Source organism: Wolffia australiana, chromosome 9 (genome assembly GCF_029677425.1).
Source record: "Wolffia australiana isolate 7733 chromosome 9, ASM2967742v1".
Taxonomy (NCBI): Eukaryota; Viridiplantae; Streptophyta; class Magnoliopsida; order Alismatales; family Araceae; genus Wolffia; species Wolffia australiana.
The window spans coordinates 2,016,450-2,035,217 of NC_135843.1; the positions used below are offsets into that span (position 1 = coordinate 2,016,450).

The following is an 18,768-nucleotide window of genomic DNA, read 5'->3' on the forward strand; positions in this document are numbered from 1 at the left end:
TAAGAGCCACACAATAGTTTGTTTTACTTCTTTAGTTCCTTCTTTATCAATGTGAGTGGCATTCCTAAACAATTTGTGACTAGATCACCTCAAAAGATGGTCGTTTGGCATCCAAAAACAAACTTCATGATGAGGGACCACCCATTTACCATCATCATCTCTAACATCTTCAACTACCCCACTACTGGTATAATGATACATATTATTCATCAAGAGGGGTAAATATTTTAATAATCATAAGCCCTCATACGTCTATAAACACTCATTTTTCATTATCTCATGATGTCCATAATTTGACCCCACCTGAAATCACCATTACATGTAATTCCTTGCAACATTGCTGTCTAGAAAAAAAATTATAATTTCATGAGGAGCATAAGGCATTCGTTTTTGCTGTGAGGTTAGTTTTCTTTGGGTCATTGGGTATTTGACATTTTAAGGAATATTCCTATCCTGTGGGATGAAACATTCCCCTGCTGTTTCCACTTGGTGCTCTATCATGGTAATTATCTCCTGCAGGATGCTATATCTTGTTCAGAGCATCATTCTATATTTGTATTGTATGTGTTGAGCCTTCATCATTATAGATCTCTGCAATCTTTTATATCTAGCTTAACCTTAGATATCATTGCTCAAGACAATTAAAAAAGTGTTGATCATCATGGAGATATCCTGTCTTGCTCAGCAATGAACCATTCCAGCAGATTTGACTTGAGTGTAAACCAAACTTTAATGGGTTTTTACTTGAGATCCACTAATACCAAGGAATTCCCTCTGGATACTGTCCAAACCCCATCCCACCCTCTTTCTCTTCCTCTGGTAGATTCTATATAATTGTTTTAAATCTTGCCCTTACACTGCAAGTCTTCCGGATCTTGACCATTGACTACCAGCATTTTATTAAATACAAACTTCTCCAAGTAACTCTCACCAGCAAATGAACAAGAATATCTAAATTCATGGGCTTAGAAAGCAAGCAATATGATTAGACAGTGCTTCATGAACTGGCCCACAACTACCCCCAGTCCTTAACTGGCATGCTGCAATACTTTAAAATAAACTGAAGAGCAAATGCAATTGAGGGGGGTGACCATAGAAATCTTTAATGTATTGGATTATATAAATTAATATGGAAATAAAAAATCAAGAGGGCTAGTTGGATATTTTAGGACTCAAACCATCTTTTCAGGCCTCCAGAACCTTCAGTCTTCTTGGCGGTTTTCTGCGAAAATTTGGCTCGATACTGATCAATCAAGGAGTCCAATTTATCAACCACCTCCTTCCCACCATGGTTTTTGCCCTCACTCTTTTTCAACTTCTTCTTTTTCTGCAAGTTATCCTCCTCGATTCCCTGAAAATGAAAGAACATAAAAATGTCAGACGATGAACAAGATATTGGTTGTTAAGGACCTCAAAAAAATGAATTAACTCTCACTTTTTCCTGAAACTTTCTCTTGCCTTTTTCGGGCTGCGTGTCCTGAAAAGTAAGAGAATTCACTTTTAGAAAAAGTCTAAGACAACATCCCAAAAAGATAAAACCTCACCTTTTCTTGAAACTTTATCTTGTCATCCTGAGAAGAAGAATTTTCAATTTTTTCAAATAGAAAAACAAGAGCTGAGAGGGGGATAATACCAAAAAAAGATTAGATCCTAACCTTTTTCGGTAACTTTCTCGTGCCTGTTCCAGAAAGTGGCGCATCTGGAACAGTAGCATTTGATGATCTAATTTTCTTGGGCCTGCGCTTGATTTCACTGTCATTTCCAGAAAATGTGGAATCTTTTTCAGGAGCAGCTCCTCCATCGCGATTCATTGGAGATTTTTGCGACTTCTCTCTCTGAGTGGATAGGCGATGCTTCCTCTGTTGTAGTTTTCGGATGTCGTCGAGGGCAAATTCTACGATCGGACGATGATCAACGCCAAAGGTCTCTGCAGAACATGTGATTAATCAAACGAGGATTCTAGTTAATGAACATTTGACATTTCCACTTATTTTTTTGCTTAATATCCAACTCAAATCTATTATGGACTTTTTATAAGAAAAGAAAGTAATAAAAATAATTCATGGACAAACCAAAAAAACCCCTTTTTTTCTATCTTGGTTCGATTTTAGCTACATCGAATGACCTAACGAACGGAAGACTATCACTTGCCTATTTGAAGATCACTGAAGAAGATTACAGAGGTTATTTCCTAGACAATACAGCCGGAAAAAAATTCAGAAAACTAAAAATATAAGTACAACTTTTCTCATTTTCCTCGAGAAATCAGGGCAAGAAATAATGATGATCCTAGGAGAGAAACTTGTTACGAAAAAACTTTAATCCTTAAGGTCAGCAAATTTTCTTACTTAGATAAAGTAGGGCAATAAACAAATTGAATTTTCATGTTATAGATAGGCATTTATCGTACAAGAGAAACTTTTCAGAAAATTTAAATTATTCAAGTTAGCTACAACACGCATTCTTGTGAGAGAAGCTTTCAATACAACATTTGTAAAGGAAAACCCTCACCTTCAAACCCTAAGTCCTAAATCCTAAATCTTGAAATCAAAACCCTATCCCCACTGATTTGGGTGAACATTTCACACGTTCTCATGGACAGCTCAGAATTAAACATTTGGTATCAAAGGATGCATATAAAAAAAATGGTCGAATAATACCTGGGTTATTATTCAGAACTCGCAACGCCACAAGCGCGTGCTCATGATCTTGAAATTCCACAAAGGCTACCCCTCTAGAGTGACCCTTCGCTTTGACCTTTCCTTTTTTGGCATCTTTCAATAGTTTGACCTGACACAAAGATAGAGTTGACAGAAACACGATAAAGAAAGATTCTTTTTTCATTCAGCCATTGACAGACGAACCTGCAGAATAGTAGGATTTTGTTTTGAAGCTCGAGCAAGAACGGCTTCCCTGCAAAGAGCCTTCAGTTTTTTCTCCGTCATTTTCTTTGGGATGTTATAGATTATAAGTCGAGTTTTAGAAACATGAAAATTTGTGGATTCCAGCGTCTTCATCTTTTTCTCGGCTAACCTGAGAGAATAACCAGAGTTCAAGAAGACAATAACATGCATCTTTTTAAAATTAGTTTTTTTTGAAGAAAACAATACGAATTTTAAAATTAGTTATAATTTGCGAATTTCAGGATTAAGATTTAAAATTTGTAATTTGTGAAATGAAAGAGGGTAGAGCAAACCAGACCAAAGAGAAAAATGCATATACTCAAGTAGTTAAGGGTTCCTGTTACGTTTCTCTGGAGAATTGTAACCTAACTAGTCAATAAGTCAGTTTCTTCACAATCAAGAATTAACGATGGATCAAATCAATGCAGTATCACAGCCAAATGTTCAAATCGATAATAATTTTAATCCACAGCCAAATTCACAGCTGAGAAGGAATAGTAATTAGATGGAACGGATAGAAGATCATTCGTCTTAAACGGTTACAATTCAATACGGGAACGGGAATCGACCAGATCGACCCCTCCTTCCACCTTCAGACGACGACTGGGGTGGATCAGATCAGCTTCTCCTATCACTACCAGAAGACAAGAGGATCTCTTGCCTCAACCTGACTTCATTAAGATGTTAAAATAGACACCCATCCTGGACGCAACCCCCTTTATTTGTGGCTTTGACTTTTCCCAACATCACAATTTCAAATTCCAGCGTGTCCTGCACGTGGAATGCTATTCCTTCTTCGTTTCTTATAATGATAAATCCAAGTGAAGACCTTATCAGTTCCTAACTATTATCATTGCCCCGAAATCTCAGGAGTCGCAACACATGATTAACTAGGATTCCAAAACAAGAAAACATAGGAATATGATCAACACAAACTTACTTGGCACGTTTATTCATATCGGATTCTGATACACCTACAGCTGCAGGTGTTCCAGCAATAATATCGCCTTCCTGTGAACATAAAAGTGGATGCTAAAGATTCTACGGGCCTGAATTGTAGACCATTAGAGTATTGAATAATAAAAAATAACCTTTGCGAGATAGAGATTGCGAATATCATGATTCTGAGCATTCTTCTTCTCCAATTCTATCTTGTTAGCTGATTGTTTATCCAACGCCTTCATCACTGTAAGCCGCCTTCCGCCAACGGTGAGCCCTAGAGATGCAGCAGCGTTGGCAGCAGAAACAGCTGCTTCAGCTGCCTCTACAGTTGAAAACTTCAAAAAAGCAGTTCCTCTGGGTCTCCTATTTCCACGAGGAAACAAGTGCATAAGTCCTCAATCAACATACTGGCTCTTTCTTTTTAAGAAAAAATAACAATTTTTGAACGTGGCAAATCTCTTCCCTCCTGGCCGATTAGGGTTTGGTAAAAGTACTGAGCAGAAAGACCCTTTAAAAAATGCCAGCTTACAAGTACATGGGCCAAGGCCCATCTGACTTGAGTCACTTATTCCCCACATGAGAGCAAGAGAATTAAAAGCAAAACTGGCGTGAGCAATTCATAACTCGTTGTCCACTAATATTAGTGCTTAAAAATATTGAAAGATTAATGTGGGCCACTGATAAAATGCGGCCCACTTAAATTATTGAGAAACAAATGACAGAATGAGAAAAATAGAGGCTCACTTTGTGACTTTGTGGAGAACCGGGACAAACGATTCCACATCACCAAACGCAGAAAACTTCTGCTTCACGTCACCTCCTTGAATTTCAAACGGAAGATTAGTTATGAACAATGTTCTTTCCAAGCCTGCATCGGCTCTTGACTCGGGGGAAGGCTGCACAGCTTTATTCCCTTCCTTCTGCTTGCTTAAATTTGTACTAGAATTTGAATCTTTGATGACAGTCTCAGATGGGTTTGTATCATTGTCAGCTGATGAATGTTTCACAGTGTCTTTGATTAGGTTTTGAAGAACCTTCTGAGCAATATCTAATTCCATATCTTCGTCAATTACATCAGAGTGTTCTTGGTCCTCTTCCTCATCCTTCTCCTTATTATCTTGATTTTGACCTGTCTCACCGTCACTGGTATCATGATCAATCGAATCTTGACTGGCTTCATCTACCATAGGTTTATCGTCCAATTTCTCTGCAGATAAAGTACTCAATCGTTGAAATGAATGAAAATGAACAGGAACGGATGAGATGTCAAATAGAGCAATCCGAAACTTCTATATATTAAGATCTCCTTGATCGGTTATTGAAATGCAACTCTTCCATAAACATTTTTGCAAAGAAATCCATCATAATCTTGTTGAAGTAAACCTTATTTTCTAGGAATTGAGACAAATAGATCGTGCCCAAAACAGAAGAAGAGACAAGTCCATAGTTTCAATTAAATGGAAAAGAAAAAGTCGGACGAAGATAAGCTGAAAAATGCACAAGGCAAAAACATCCCATGTATTACCGTCTTTTGAAGATACTTCATCCACAGCAGCAAGATATTTCTTCTTTGAGACAGCCCAGTCAACAGCAATAGTTCTCTTCCTAATGGTTTGGCCATTGATTTTCTCGATAGCCTGAAAAAAAATGACACATGAAAGATTTGCAGCATAACCTAGATAATGTTACATCCAAGACAATTAAGTCACACCTTTGCAGCATCAAGTTTATGCAGAAATGAGATAAAAGCAAAACCTTTTGAAGACCTGAAAAAGAACATTAGCTTCTAACGTTTTTAAGAAAGCAAAAAACACATAATAAACATAAAGTGCGAATTTCCTCAAAAAAATAAATAAATATAACGAGCAAGTACCCTTGATCCGAGTGATGAGGCATGCTAACATCCCACACGTAGCCAACAGGAGTAAAGAGCTTTATAATCTCATCAACTGTTACCTACATTACACGTGCGTGATAATTAGATCATCTTTATTCTGTGCACTGGCATAGCAAACAGACTCATGTCGGAGAGAAAAACTAACCTTGAAAGGCAAATTTCTCGCAATGACTCTCCATTGTTGTGTCTTTGAGCCCTAAAATGAAGTTTAAAAGAAAGAAATCAAATGGATGCATGGAATACAATAAGATAACTATCACATTTATATAATGAGGGATCTTTGAGGAATAAAGACAAAACTAAAAATGTGATAGAGCAGCTATATTTAACAGGAAGAAACAAAACGTTCAAAGAAGACTATACCCAACAAGACTTCAAAGACCGTAAGACAAGGCTTTCAAAGAAGACTAAGATCGACTTTGGCAAGGGTGACATATGTTGCCTTAGAACTTTACCACGCAAGTCGAATCAGTGGAATCATATCGGGCAAAAAAGCACAATAAGAGGCTCATGGTGTCAGTAATTAAAATAATTAATGTTTATAAAAAGCACGGTAATTATCCTCTTGGAAATTACAAAGGAAAGGAGAGGAAAAAGAAAGAAGGTAGGGCAGCCAGAGACAGGAAATTGTATCTACCTTAAATAGGTAGACAGGTCACCGACTTGTCGGGTGACCGTCCCGTTTAATGTTTCAAAAAAAAAAATAGGTAGACAGGTGATCAGAATTTTTTTATTTCCCCCTGTTGTCTTAAAAGTCTATCACAGTAGAAAACAGTACTATAAAAATTGAATTTTCAGAACACACATCGTCAATCATGAAATCATTTTTGATGTGAAGAGTTTAACGTATATTTCAATGTGAAATGGCCGGAGTTCAAGCCATATCATTTGTAAAGAAGTATGTCATTGTCTCTCATTATAAATTAATCGATGAAATAAAACAAATGTTATCAACTTCATAGTTCTATTAGTTTCAACCAAAATCAGGGTGAAATTTTAGTCAATACAAGAAGATTTCTTCAATTTCAACTATATTTACATGAAGTGGCATGCATAAATAAGGTCCTTTTCTGCTCTCATAGGTACTATCTCTATGGAAAAAATATATTTAAATTTCGTATTTCCAAACTTTCAAACAAAATCCGGGTGAAATTTTGGAATGGCTTTTGATAACACGGGAAGACTTTAAATAAACCAACTAAATAAACATCCCGGGCCAACAGCCTCACATGGAAATCTGTAGGCACAATAACTTATAAAATTTATGGACAGAAATCTACCTCTCCGCCCAGTTGTCGGGCCCACACATGACTTTCATTGATTTTCAGCTTATGTAACTTAATAACAGCTGCCTGTGCTGATTTGACACTTTCATAGACAACAGCCGAAGCACCAGGTTTACATCCATCTCGAGCAAGTCCTGAAAGAGGAGAATAGTTTCTCACTGGCTAAGACATCACTTGGGTGATGAATAAACTGGGAAAGAGAAAAAAGAAGAGTCCTTGGATATATTTAAGTAGAGAAAATGGGATCAAGCACGGACCATGAAGTTCAAGATCTTCCTCAGGAAGAGGATAGTGTACCGACGTAACAGGTCCAATTTCCTTCGCACGACGTAACAATTCATCCGCAACATCAGAATTGACCAGGCCACCAAAAATTACTGTCCTAGCAACCCTAGAAAACATTCAGATTGAGTAGACAATGAGTTATTACTCCAAAAATATTATAAATATGAATTGTAATTCCAAGAAACATAATTTGTGTTTCTTCAACACAAGAAGATATCACAAAATTGTGGAAAATTATTTTCCCTACTTCAAGGCAGCGAAGAAACATGTTCAAATTCAGAAACAAATTGCACATTGAGGGTAAAACGCAATCAATGGGCTACCAAGGAAACCAATGTTGACAAAAAATTTATTGAAACTAGTACGAGAAGGTGAATGACTCATACTTCCACAAACTCGTGACTTAAAAAATAAATGATTGTGCAAACGTAAAATGATACAGCATCAAACTGACAGGATTTTCTCTGACAAGATCATCTGACAGGATTTTCTCTAACAAGATTTTCTCTGACAGGATCTTATGATAGAATCCTCTGACAGATTCTTCTTCTGCCAATATCTCTGCTCTAACTTGTCAGAGCTGCATATCTTCTGTTTTGTCCTATCAGGATCTTCTTGAGCCACACAAATATCTCCTGACAGCTTCTACAGGCCCCAGAATCTGCAGGATATCTCTGCTCAGGCCTCTCAGGCTGCTTATCCTCTGTTTTAGCTTGTCAGAATTGTTTTTCTCAATGTTTTGACTCGTCTTTTCATGGGTACAGTCATTATGGACGACCCTGCACTTGTTGTGGCTTATATAAGGCCCCCATGTAACCCTGAATGATTATTATTGAAATCTATTGTTTTGTTGAAACTGTTGTTTCTCCCCTCTGAGTGTTCTCTTTGCTAGAGAGTGCTTAGCTGCTTGTGGATTCAAGCAAACCCCTTGTGGACTCAAGGGTTGGAGAAGCTAGTTCTGTGGATTCAGGACTTGGTTCCTTCAAGTAGTGCAAGGCTTGTGGATTCAAGTCATGTTCCTACACCGTTCGTGTACTAAGGCTGCGTCATAAATATACAAGAGAATGATACAGAGGAAAATGATATTGGATTGAGCAACCATACAAACATGAAAGAAATACGTAAGAAGTATGTGTTTACCCATTATGAGGCCAAAAAAATATAAAACAAATTACCTCTGTTTTTCAGACCCAGGAATCTTCTCGTCTTTGCAGGTGTCAATGATCATTTTCCTTCTGACCTTCTCACGTTTGGTGATTATTTCTAGATTAATGAAACAATAATCAATACAATGATCTGACTGAATCATGGCATTTCACTTCACAGTCAGCAACAAACAATAATATGACCTGGAACTTGTATCTGTGAACTATCGTCAGGCGTTGGAGTCGATGCATGACCCATACTCTGGCTGCTATTTTCTAGATCAGCTGCGTGAAAAAAATGACTTAAAGAATATCAGTTAGCAATAATAGGAAAACAAGCTCATGAAAAAAAAAAAAAAACATGTCTCACTACCCTTTGTCTTTGAACAACGTTGCTCCAAAGAAACACGACGCGTTGCCTGCTTCACTCTGATTTTTCTCCCACCAATTTCAGAACCATTCTTTAGTTGAACAGCACGTTCAGCGTGCTCTACCAAAGCACTGGAAATGAAGAGATCAAGATCCAAAGGAAAAATGCAGGATTTATACAAAATTAATAGTCAACGAAATTTCCGTTCTCTCGCAGCAGAAAATGACAGAGTAACAAAGCAGGGAAAACTAGTTCATCAGGTTTTTTTACGTTCACCTTCAGATTCCATTTATAAACAGAAATTATATTATGTTTCACAAAAAAAATACTGACGTGGATACAGACGCCCAGGAGTACAACGTATGATAGAAGTGAGAAAATGTAATGTAGCGGAATTATAAACTGGTGGATCAAGTTGAGCTCCATGGTGAAGATAATGAGAGCTCAGCAGCAAGAGAGAGACAGGAAGAAGGGAGGTAGAATCAGAAGATAGCAAACTCTATTTCGGATGAAGATGAACCCAAACTCTAGACTCAGTTAACTAGAGGGTTCCCTAAACCTATATGGGGATAGTGTTAGGTCATGGAGGATACTTAGTAGGGTTTAAGCTAACTAATGGGCCCGAGGCCTTGTACTCTGTAATAGCCTAACCCTAGGAGATATTAATAAAAATAACTACTTCAGGCCCAACATGGGCCGCCTAACTTCCCACTAAGGGCCCATTAAGGGCCCATTAGTGTAGGCCCAGTAGGGCCCATATATTAGGCCCAGTAGGGCCTAATATATGTTGGGCCTGACCACAGTCAGGCCCAACTCTCCAACGGCTGAAACCCAGCCGTTGGAGAGTCCAGCTGCTTTAAAAGCAGCTGGACCTCTCTGTTTCAAACAGTCATATATTCAAAATATATGACCGTTGGAAACAGGGAATATTCCTTAGGAATATTCCCTTTCTAACAAGTGAAGTTTTTCTTCTATAAAAGGGGGCCCAGTTCAGCAATAAAAATTATTCCTTCTTGCCCCAAATTCTTCTCTCTTCTTTTTTCTCTTTCCATTAATCACAGATAGGAACCTTAAGAAGGGGGAATTATAATTATAATCCTACTTCTAAGAGAACCATCTCCTAAACGATGAAAAAATACTGAGCCTAGGGAAAATACGAATCAAAATGATTGCTACAAGCAAATAGCACAGGAGAAATGAGAAAACTAATATTTTTCAGGAGTTATATTTAGACGACTTTGCGAAGACTCATTGATGTAGCCCAGAAAAGGCTGCGTCACTCATTTCCTATCTTGATCGACAAGTCTCCAATCTGAATTTGATGCAAGCTCATTTCCTGTCTTGCTCGTAATAGACTGCCCTAAAATACATGATCTTCCTTTTTCCGTTCAAAAAAGTATATTTAAAATGTATAACAGATCTAGACCAAGTAGTTGTATTTTAATACATTCAATATGTCAAGTATCATATTTAATGAGAATGCCAGACAAATTCCAAATTTATGAAAACATACCAAGCAAATTTAAATCAAAATTACTACTCACAAATATCACAGGAGAAGTGAGAAATCTAATTTTTCGTAGGATTTATATTTGTATGTAAAACAGAAGTAGCCCAAGTACTTGTATTTTGATACATTAAATATGGCCTGTATCATATTTAAGGAGAATGCCTGACCAAACTCGAAATGTATGAAGAAATAATCAGGCTAGGGAAAATACAAATTCATATTCTTGCAACTCGCAAATAGCGAAGGAGAAACGAGAAAAGTAATATTTCGCAGGTTTCATACTTGTATTCTGAAAAGTAATGGCCTAATTATTTGTACTATACTGCATTGATTTGTTATTTCATTTGCTACGGTGATTTTCTTATTTGATATAACGGGAATAGATTCTCACAACTGTACAAAGCCACAGCCACGATGAGTGTTCGCTCCTGCAAAACAAGAAAAGAAAAATTAAAGGCAACATAAGAACGCAGGTCGACATGATTCCAAAATAAGGTAAGAAAGCAAGTTCACTAGAAAAAGAATGAAAGTTTCATCATGCGAATCATAAAAGCGTTCAACAATAAATGACAATTTAACTTTCCAAATTCGCTAGTGAAATATTGCGCAGCAAACACATTAAGACCAAAGTCCTGCAGATATTAATGCAAGCTTTTAGATAGGAGACACATTCTAGTGACGACCACCATGGATTCAGAGTGCAGATATTAATATCAGGATAAAATTGATGGGTGAACATGTCTGAATGGAGCCAAATGGTTGAGTTAAGACAAAAGTCCTGCAGATATTAATGCAAGGCTTTCAATAGGAGATACATAAAAACGACCTTATGTGCAAGCACTGTGCTGTTTCCAGGTATTCGGGTTAAAATTGATGGGATGAACACCTTTGAATGGAGCCAAATGGCTGAGTTACCTTGGAAGGCAGTAGACTGTGTCATTGCTTGACTGATGGACCAATCCCAAATGGAGATCATTCGTATAAAACTTGGAAAACAAATGAGACCCTTATCCGGCAGAGGATATTGGGCAATATAATCCTTGATATGAAGAGGAATTTTGTATATGTGGATACTGTCAAGAAGTTCTGGATGAGTTTCATAAGTATAGTGCAAAACAGCAGCTTCTGTGGTGTATCAATGAGTTGAAAACCAAGGTTGCACAAGCCAGAGAGGGAGTTGACAGTATTATGACCTATGCCTTCAAGGTGATGACATATGGAGGGAGATAGACTCTCTCTGGCCATGTCAACCTGGGGGGAAGGAGCATATACTCAAGCAGAGACTCATTGTCTTCCTCATGGGCCTCAATTCCAAGTATGAAAATCTCAGAAGTCAACTTCTCCATAAAGGAAACTACACTGGAAGATGCCAAAGGAAAACTGATGGACTAGGAGGATTGTCTAAAGCTGATGCTGGAAACACCTATGAACAATGCCTCTGCATTTCCGACAAAGAGAAGTGAGACCCAGCGAATATTGGTATAATAGATCTAAATTGGAGGGAACTCAACTTCCACGAGACGACCCAAGGGAGGCTCTTAAGAATGCAAATTGCAGAAGGCGAAGACACGTGAAGGAGGCCAGCAGGAAGTTGTTTTTTCAAGAAAGATAGTAGAGAATACACAAATTTGGTGACCCTCCTGTTGTGATTTATAAATATGAATTTTTACGTACATAAATCCCCCACACGACCACCCCGTGGATTGGCAATGGGCCTTTAAACCACACTGAGGTAAAACACATCACTGCTTGTACAACAGCATCCGTTGACTTTGTTCCCGCGCAGCCATAACGCCCAGAGCACTGGGAAGGGTCAACCATGCCCCTCTTGCCCCTGCGTGTGAGGCCTTGTATAGATTCCCCAAAAGGCATCCTCTGAGGAGACATCCACCCCTGGGATGAGCCGCCTGAAGATGTGGTGAGTTAGAGACGATGATGAGGGACAGGGATTGTCGAGGGGGGAGAGAGAACCTAGACATGGAGAAGGGAGACATGAAACCTTACTTCATACTTCTTGGCTGCCCTCCTAAAGGGAGGGCATCCCTAATTAAAGGATATACACAAAAGCCAAATGACTGAAATGCCCTGTGCGCTAACATGACGAAACTATCCCCTTGATAGGTTGAGGATCCTGTCAAGGATCCTATCACATAGATGCATAATTCATCCTCTGTTTGAGCTATTAAGAACACACAATCTGCCACTTTTTGATGAAGTGAATGACCAACAGTTATCGTGTGAGGCGAATATTTTGTCTTTTAAATATTTAAATCACAGATGTCTAAATACTTTGCATTGCATGCATAGTAATGTATTCGGACCAAGTCCCATGACGATTATTTATAGCTGCAGGTGGTTTGTGATTTTGTGGATAATTGTATGCAAGTAACAAGGCTATATTTGATGAAATCGAAGGCGGAGGTGCCTCAGATTGTATTACAGCCTGGTGACATGATCAGTAATCGGTTTGGAAGCAGGATCAAGCAATTCAAGTTTGATAGTGCCAAGGAATATTAATTCATCAGTAAAATCATATTTCACAACGAAGGACATTATTCATGAGTCGTCAAGTGTTAATACCCCTCAGCAAAATGGGGTGACTGAACGGAGCATAGGCTGCATTCTAGCAACAGCCAGGCACTTCTGTTTCAAGCCCAGATGATGAAGATTTATAGGGAAGAGCCTGTACTTACAACAGTGCACCTCATTGATTGAATTTCAACAAATACATTGGGTATTCAAAGTCCAATTAATCAATTGAGCTCATGTCTTCCAGGAATTCACTTGAGCATTGGGTTGATGTACAGGTTTTTCAGACCTGTGGCTTATGTACATGTGTAGTGCACTTAGGTGCACATTTGTGGGCTATTCGTGCGTACAGAAGGGCTATAGATGGTTCCAACCAGCAACAAGGAAATTTAACATGTCTGCAGATGTGACTTTTGTTGAACAGGAGATGCTTTTTAAAGTACCAAAGGGTGAAGCAATGGAACAGCCAAAGGAAACAACACTTGGGTGGGATCATCATACAACCAAACCTTGATGTCTCTAAACAATAATATCTTTGAACACCATGAACTGCAAACGGATCTACCGAGTCATTTCCAAGATCAAACTTATGAAGTTGATCCCTGGTTGGACACATCCAAGTCCATTAAAATGCATCTACCGGCAAGGGAGCCAACTCTTGATACAGAAGTACATAAGAATCAATTTAATTCAGGTCTTGGTGACTCTACCACTGGTGACGATAATCATATGACTGAACATGAAGGTGTGGAAAATCCTGATTCGGCTCGACCTAAGGAAGATCTACACTGGCCTATTGACCAGCACAAGGCGAGAGAAGTCAAACAAAGTCTCTGATTAGCCAGTATGTATCATATGATAGGCTGAGTATTCAGTTCAATAGTTCTTAAGCACTCTGAGTGAGATAACTATTCTAATGAGTTTTGAAGCAGTGCAGAGTGGAAGAAAGTCATGAATGGGTAGATGCTAACCCTGGAGAGGAATGAAACATGGAAACTGGTTTAGCTTCTCCAGGGTAAGAGATTGGTTGGGCGCCAATGCGTGTACACAGCCATTTTCAGTGCAGATGGGGCACTAGAAAGAAACAAAGCTAGGCTTGTGGCAAAGGGTTATACACACAGTCTCTGATTACTTTGAAACTTTTTCCCAGTTGCCAAATTCAACACAGTCAGAATTCTCATCACACTTGCTGCCAAGCATGGAGGGGACATCTACTGTTTGATGTCAAGACTGCATTTTCGCATGAAGATCTTGCATTTCCATGGTACCAACTTAGTGATCAACCACATGTCTGCAGGTTAAAAAGGGCATTCATTGTATGGTCTTAAGCAGTCACTGAGAGTGTGATTCAGTAAACTCACCAGTGCAATGAGAAACTCTAGTTTTTAGCAGCGCAAAGGAGATCAAATCTAGTCATCGGCAGTCTGACAGGGTCCATTGTGTATGACATCCTTTTAACAAGAAACGAAAGAGGGAGATTGAACATTTAAGTCAAGAGCTATCTTGTCATTTTGATATCAAATTATTGAAGTACAACATCATGCTTAAAGATGAAAAGTAGTGTCCCTACCATCAGCTATAGCTTTTAGCACATTTGGTAAGTGCTTGAATGCAACATGGTATCAGAGCCACTTGGTAGGTTCAAATCCCAGATGCAACACGCTGCACTTTAGGGTCATAACTAGGCCAGCAGCAGGTGTTGTGGGGGAGTGTTGAATTACAACATCCTGCTTGAAGATGAAAATTAGTGCCCTTATACAGCTGAAATATCAGCTATTGGCTTTCATACAGTTGGTAAGCACTTGAATCCAACAAAAATAATTGGGTCATCTGAAGTATTTCTAGGGAATTGAAGTTGCACAATCCAGGTCAAGTATCTTCATCTCCCAACGAAAGTACATTTTGAACCTTCTCAGGGAGACAGGTACGATTGGGTGTGAAACTGTGAGTACTCCTGGGAATATCAATGTGAAAATTGGATGAGGTGAAGAGAGCACTGTTGGCAAAAATAAACTATCGGAACCATACTTGTCTGGATATCTTATTTGCAGCCAGCTATCTAATTCAGTTTACGAGTAACCCAAATGAGATTTCTCTCCAAGGAGCTCATCAAATTCTCCCATAATTAAAAGGTAAAATTGGAAAGGGTCTCGTATTTAAAAGGATTGGAGGGTTGTCCGTTGAAGTGTATACAAATGCTGATTATGCTTGCTCTATAGTTGACAGGAAGTTCACATCTGTATATTGTACTTCTATTCGGGGAAGCTTAGTCACCTAGCCGAGTCTAAGTTTCGATCACTGGCTCAGGGAATATGTGAAGCCTTCTGGCTAAGGAGCATACTAGAAGATCAAAAGCTGTTTCTGCAGGAGGACACCTGGATGTATTATGACAACCAATGCAATCGCCATCCAAAAAAACCCTATTCAGCATGATAGAACCAAACACATTTAAATGTATTGACACTTTATTAAGGAGAAAACTGATGTGAAGGTTATTGCTCTAGTATATTTGGTATCATCTGAGCTGACGGCTGATATCTTCACCAAGGGGCAAGTGGGTCCACGATTTCAAAATCTAACATTCAAGTTGGGCATGACTGACATCCATACGCAGCTTGCAGGGGAGAGCTACTCTGTGTTGTTTTTAAGTTGTTCATATGTACTTTTATATATCCACTGTAAGTGGGTCATTGGTTATTAGTGAACCACTACGTTTAAAGACTATTCCGAGTCACTTATTTCACATACGAAAATAAGCGACTTAAGTTAGACAGGCCCAGGACCCCTTTGCATGAACCAGTATATAACTGGCTGAGTTTAATATTAGTCAGTTTCGGGCTCTTTCTTTAGGGTTGTGTCTAACCCTAACAGGTAAGGTGGCTGCTGGAAGAAGGGAGACGAATCAAGAGTAGATAATGACTCTTACGAGTACATTTCTCAGTCATGGCATCTTCTATCGTCATCATATTCCCGAAAATATACAGTCCAAAGCATCACAAGTTATGTTTTCTTAGAGGTTCCTGCCATCAATTTATATAAAGTAAAATCAATCATGCATAGAGGAAATAACAGCTTCCGAAGACGACAATTTTTTGACAAAATGTGGAACAATTCTTGCCATCTCTGTCGTAGATGAAGCAATGGCGTTTGAAAGTTGCAAAATACATCAAGTAAACAAGGCAAATTAAGAAATAAGATCAAAATTTACACCTTTGGGAAGCACCAAGAAGCAACGCCTGACCGGACCGATCTCACTGAACACTTGTTCCAGCTGAAAATACAGATCCAAGGACAAGAAAGCGCCAGTCAGAATTTCAATCCGTCTTCAGAGAGGAAGTTACGAGAAAAAAAAACCAAAATTTTTTTTGAAAATCTGTATCATAGTGAAACACCTCAGTGGCCTGGATAGTATACGGCAAATTGCCCACGAACACGGTAGCAGGCGAGTGCTCATCATCCCTCCCTTTGACCGCCTTCGGTTCTCCCTCCTTGTCTGCCATCTTCCTCTTCCCCATGCCTCAAAATCAAATTGCTAATCACCAAGATTCGACAACACTCCCACTCTTGAAGGAATTTTGACCCAATTTCCTCAAAATCCACGCAAAGGCTGCAAGAAATTCAAATTAAACAAACATTTGGAATTCAAATTAAAAACACATTTCCGCACGGAAGACAACGCCTTGTTTACAACTGCCGCAACGAAGATTTTTGTAGAGGGATGAATGAAGTTTAAGATTACCGGGAAGCGATGAAGAAGTTCGGAACTTGGAGAAGACTGTAGAGATGATCAATGCAGTGACAGTAGCGCTTCTTCTTCCCCTATTAAGAGGGGAGAGAGAGAGAGAGAGAGAGAGAGAGAGAGAGAGAGAGATGTAGGGTTTTAGAAGGTTACAGCCTATAGTACAGTGACGCGGACGGGACGGTTTTCCGTCTCAGGACGAAAATCGTCCCGTCCGCGATGTTGGAAGAAAATCGCCACGAAAATTCGTCCCGGCACCTCCGGACGAGGACGGTTTTCGGCAACTTGGACGGAAAACGTCCCGTCCCGTCCTCGATGATGAACGAAAATCGCCACGAAAATTCGTCCCGGCACCTCCGGACGGGGACGGTTTTCGGCAACTTGGACGGAAAAGCGTCCCGTCCTCGATGTTGGACGAAAATCGCCACGGAAAAGTCGTCCCGGCAACTCCGGACGGGGACGGTTTTCGGCAACTTGAACGAAAAATCGTCCCGTCCGCGATGTTGGAAGAAAATCGCCACGAAAATTCGTCCCGGCACCTCCGGACGGGGACGGTTTTCGGCAACTTGAACGAAAAATCATCCCGTCCGCGATGTTGGAAGAAAATCGCCACGAAAATTCGTCCCGGCACCTCCGGACGGGGACGGTTTTCGGCAACTTGGACGGAAAAACGTCCCGTCCTCGATGTTGGACGAAAATCGCCACGAAAAAGTCGTCCCGGCAACTCCGGACGGGGACGGTTTTCGGCAACTTGGACGGAAAAACGTCCCGTCCTCGATGTTGGACAAAAATCGCCACGAAAAAGTCGTCCCGGCACCTCCGGACGGGGACGGTTTTCGGCAACTTGGACGGAAAAAACGTCCCGTCCGCGATGTTGGACGAAAAGCGCCACGAAAATTCGTCCTGACACCTCCGAACGGGGACAGTTTTCGTAAACTTGGACGGGAAAATTGTCCCGTCCGCGAGGTTGGACGAAAATTCGTCCCGACACCTCCGGACGGGGACAGTTTTCGTCAACTTGGACGGGAAAATCGTCCCGTCCGCGAATTTGGACGAAAATCAGGACGGAAATTCAGCCCGACACCTCCGGACGGGAACAGTTTTCGTCAACATGGACGGGAAAATCGTCCCGTCCGCGATCTTGGACGAAAATCAGGACGGAAATTCATCCCGACACCTCCGGACGGGACGATTTTCGTCTACTTGGACGAAAAAACCGTCCCATCTAGGAGTCTCAGACGAAAAAACCATCCCGTCCGAGCACTGATTCCAGACGTCGGACGGGACGATCTTCGTCCCGTGCTGTCCATCGTCCACATCTCGGACGATAATGAACTATGTAGTGCAGGGACACATATGGGATGGTTTTTTTGTCCCACGACAAAAATCGTCCCGTCCGCGAGGTTGGACGAAAACCGGGACGGAAATTCGTCCCGAGACCTCCGGAGGGGACCGTTTTTGATGGCGAGGACGCCAACACATCGCCGTCGAATGCGTCACCACGATCAACCGGAGTCAACACGCCTGCTATGGACCCGACGGCGAAGTCAACCAAAGTCAACCCGCCACGGTCAACTGGAGTTAACACCAAAGTCAACACGCCGTAACCGTCGACTAGCATGTCTCCACCCGCGCACGTCCCTACGCGCGTCATGACACAAGGCCAAATGCAGATCCAAAACTGCCCTTTGGCGTGACACGGCGCACGTCTTTACTTTCTCGTCAATTTCTCTTTCCTCCAAGGCCTATATATAGGCCATTGTTTTCAAGAAACATTAGGCAGTCATAATTTCAAGAATTGAGTTTTGTTTAACTCTTCTTGGAGGACTGCCCAGCCTCCCCTATCCCTCTTAACCCTAGCCGTCGCCGCCGCCGCAGCCGCGCGATGTCGGCCTTCCATCCTCTCTCTCTCTCTCTCTCTCTCTCTCTCTCTCTCTCTCTTTCTCTCTCCCTCCCTCTCTCTCTCTCTCCTTCCAAAGGACGCCCAGGCCGCCCCAGCCAGGGCCGCCCAGGCCGCCCCAACCAGGGCTGCCCAGGCCGCCCCCAGGCCGCCTGCTTGGGCCGCCCAAAGGTCGCCCAGGTCGCCCCAACTAGGGCTGCCCAGGCCGCCCCAACCAGGGCCGCACAGGCCGCCCCTACTAGGGCCGCCCACTCGGGCCGCC

General features: G+C 40.7%; 1 protein-coding gene across 2 annotated transcripts; it reads right to left on the reverse strand.

Annotated features, from left to right (window-relative positions):
* Positions 1 to 1,087: 1,087 nt before the first annotated feature.
* Positions 1,088 to 16,721, reverse strand: LOC144707728 (RNA-binding (RRM/RBD/RNP motifs) family protein). 2 transcript variants are annotated; one of them, XM_078580959.1, is made up of 22 exons: positions 16,607 to 16,721; positions 16,260 to 16,474; positions 16,078 to 16,138; positions 10,730 to 10,766; positions 8,832 to 8,959; positions 8,663 to 8,743; positions 8,489 to 8,576; positions 7,286 to 7,419; positions 7,023 to 7,162; positions 5,888 to 5,938; positions 5,719 to 5,801; positions 5,557 to 5,611; positions 5,371 to 5,482; positions 4,590 to 5,052; positions 3,995 to 4,208; positions 3,844 to 3,914; positions 2,865 to 3,033; positions 2,661 to 2,790; positions 1,656 to 1,927; positions 1,545 to 1,571; positions 1,436 to 1,477; positions 1,088 to 1,351 (listed from the first exon to the last, which is right to left on the reverse strand). In XM_078580959.1, the coding sequence occupies exons 2-22, from the start codon at positions 16,380 to 16,382 to the stop codon at positions 1,166 to 1,168; spliced, it is 2,667 nt and encodes an 888-aa protein (XP_078437085.1). In that variant the 5' UTR covers positions 16,383 to 16,474; positions 16,607 to 16,721; the 3' UTR covers positions 1,088 to 1,165. The 2 variants fall into 2 exon arrangements, with proteins under 2 accessions (XP_078437085.1, XP_078437086.1); XM_078580960.1 differs by lacking the exon at positions 1,545 to 1,571.
* Positions 16,722 to 18,768: the final 2,047 nt, after the last annotated feature.

Excerpts from the sequence above, each read along its gene's own strand:
- LOC144707728 (XM_078580959.1), bottom strand. The coding sequence starts at position 16,382 with ATGGGGAAGAGGAAGATGGCAGACAAGGAGGGAGAACCGAAGGCGGTC. Across the intron at positions 7,420-8,488 it reads CCTGGGTCTGAAAAACAGAG|GGTTGCTAGGACAGTAATTT; the intron begins GTAATTTGTTTT and ends AATGTTTTCTAG. Across the intron at positions 3,034-3,843 it reads GATATGAATAAACGTGCCAA|GTTAGCCGAGAAAAAGATGA; the intron begins GTAAGTTTGTGT and ends TTATTCTCTCAG.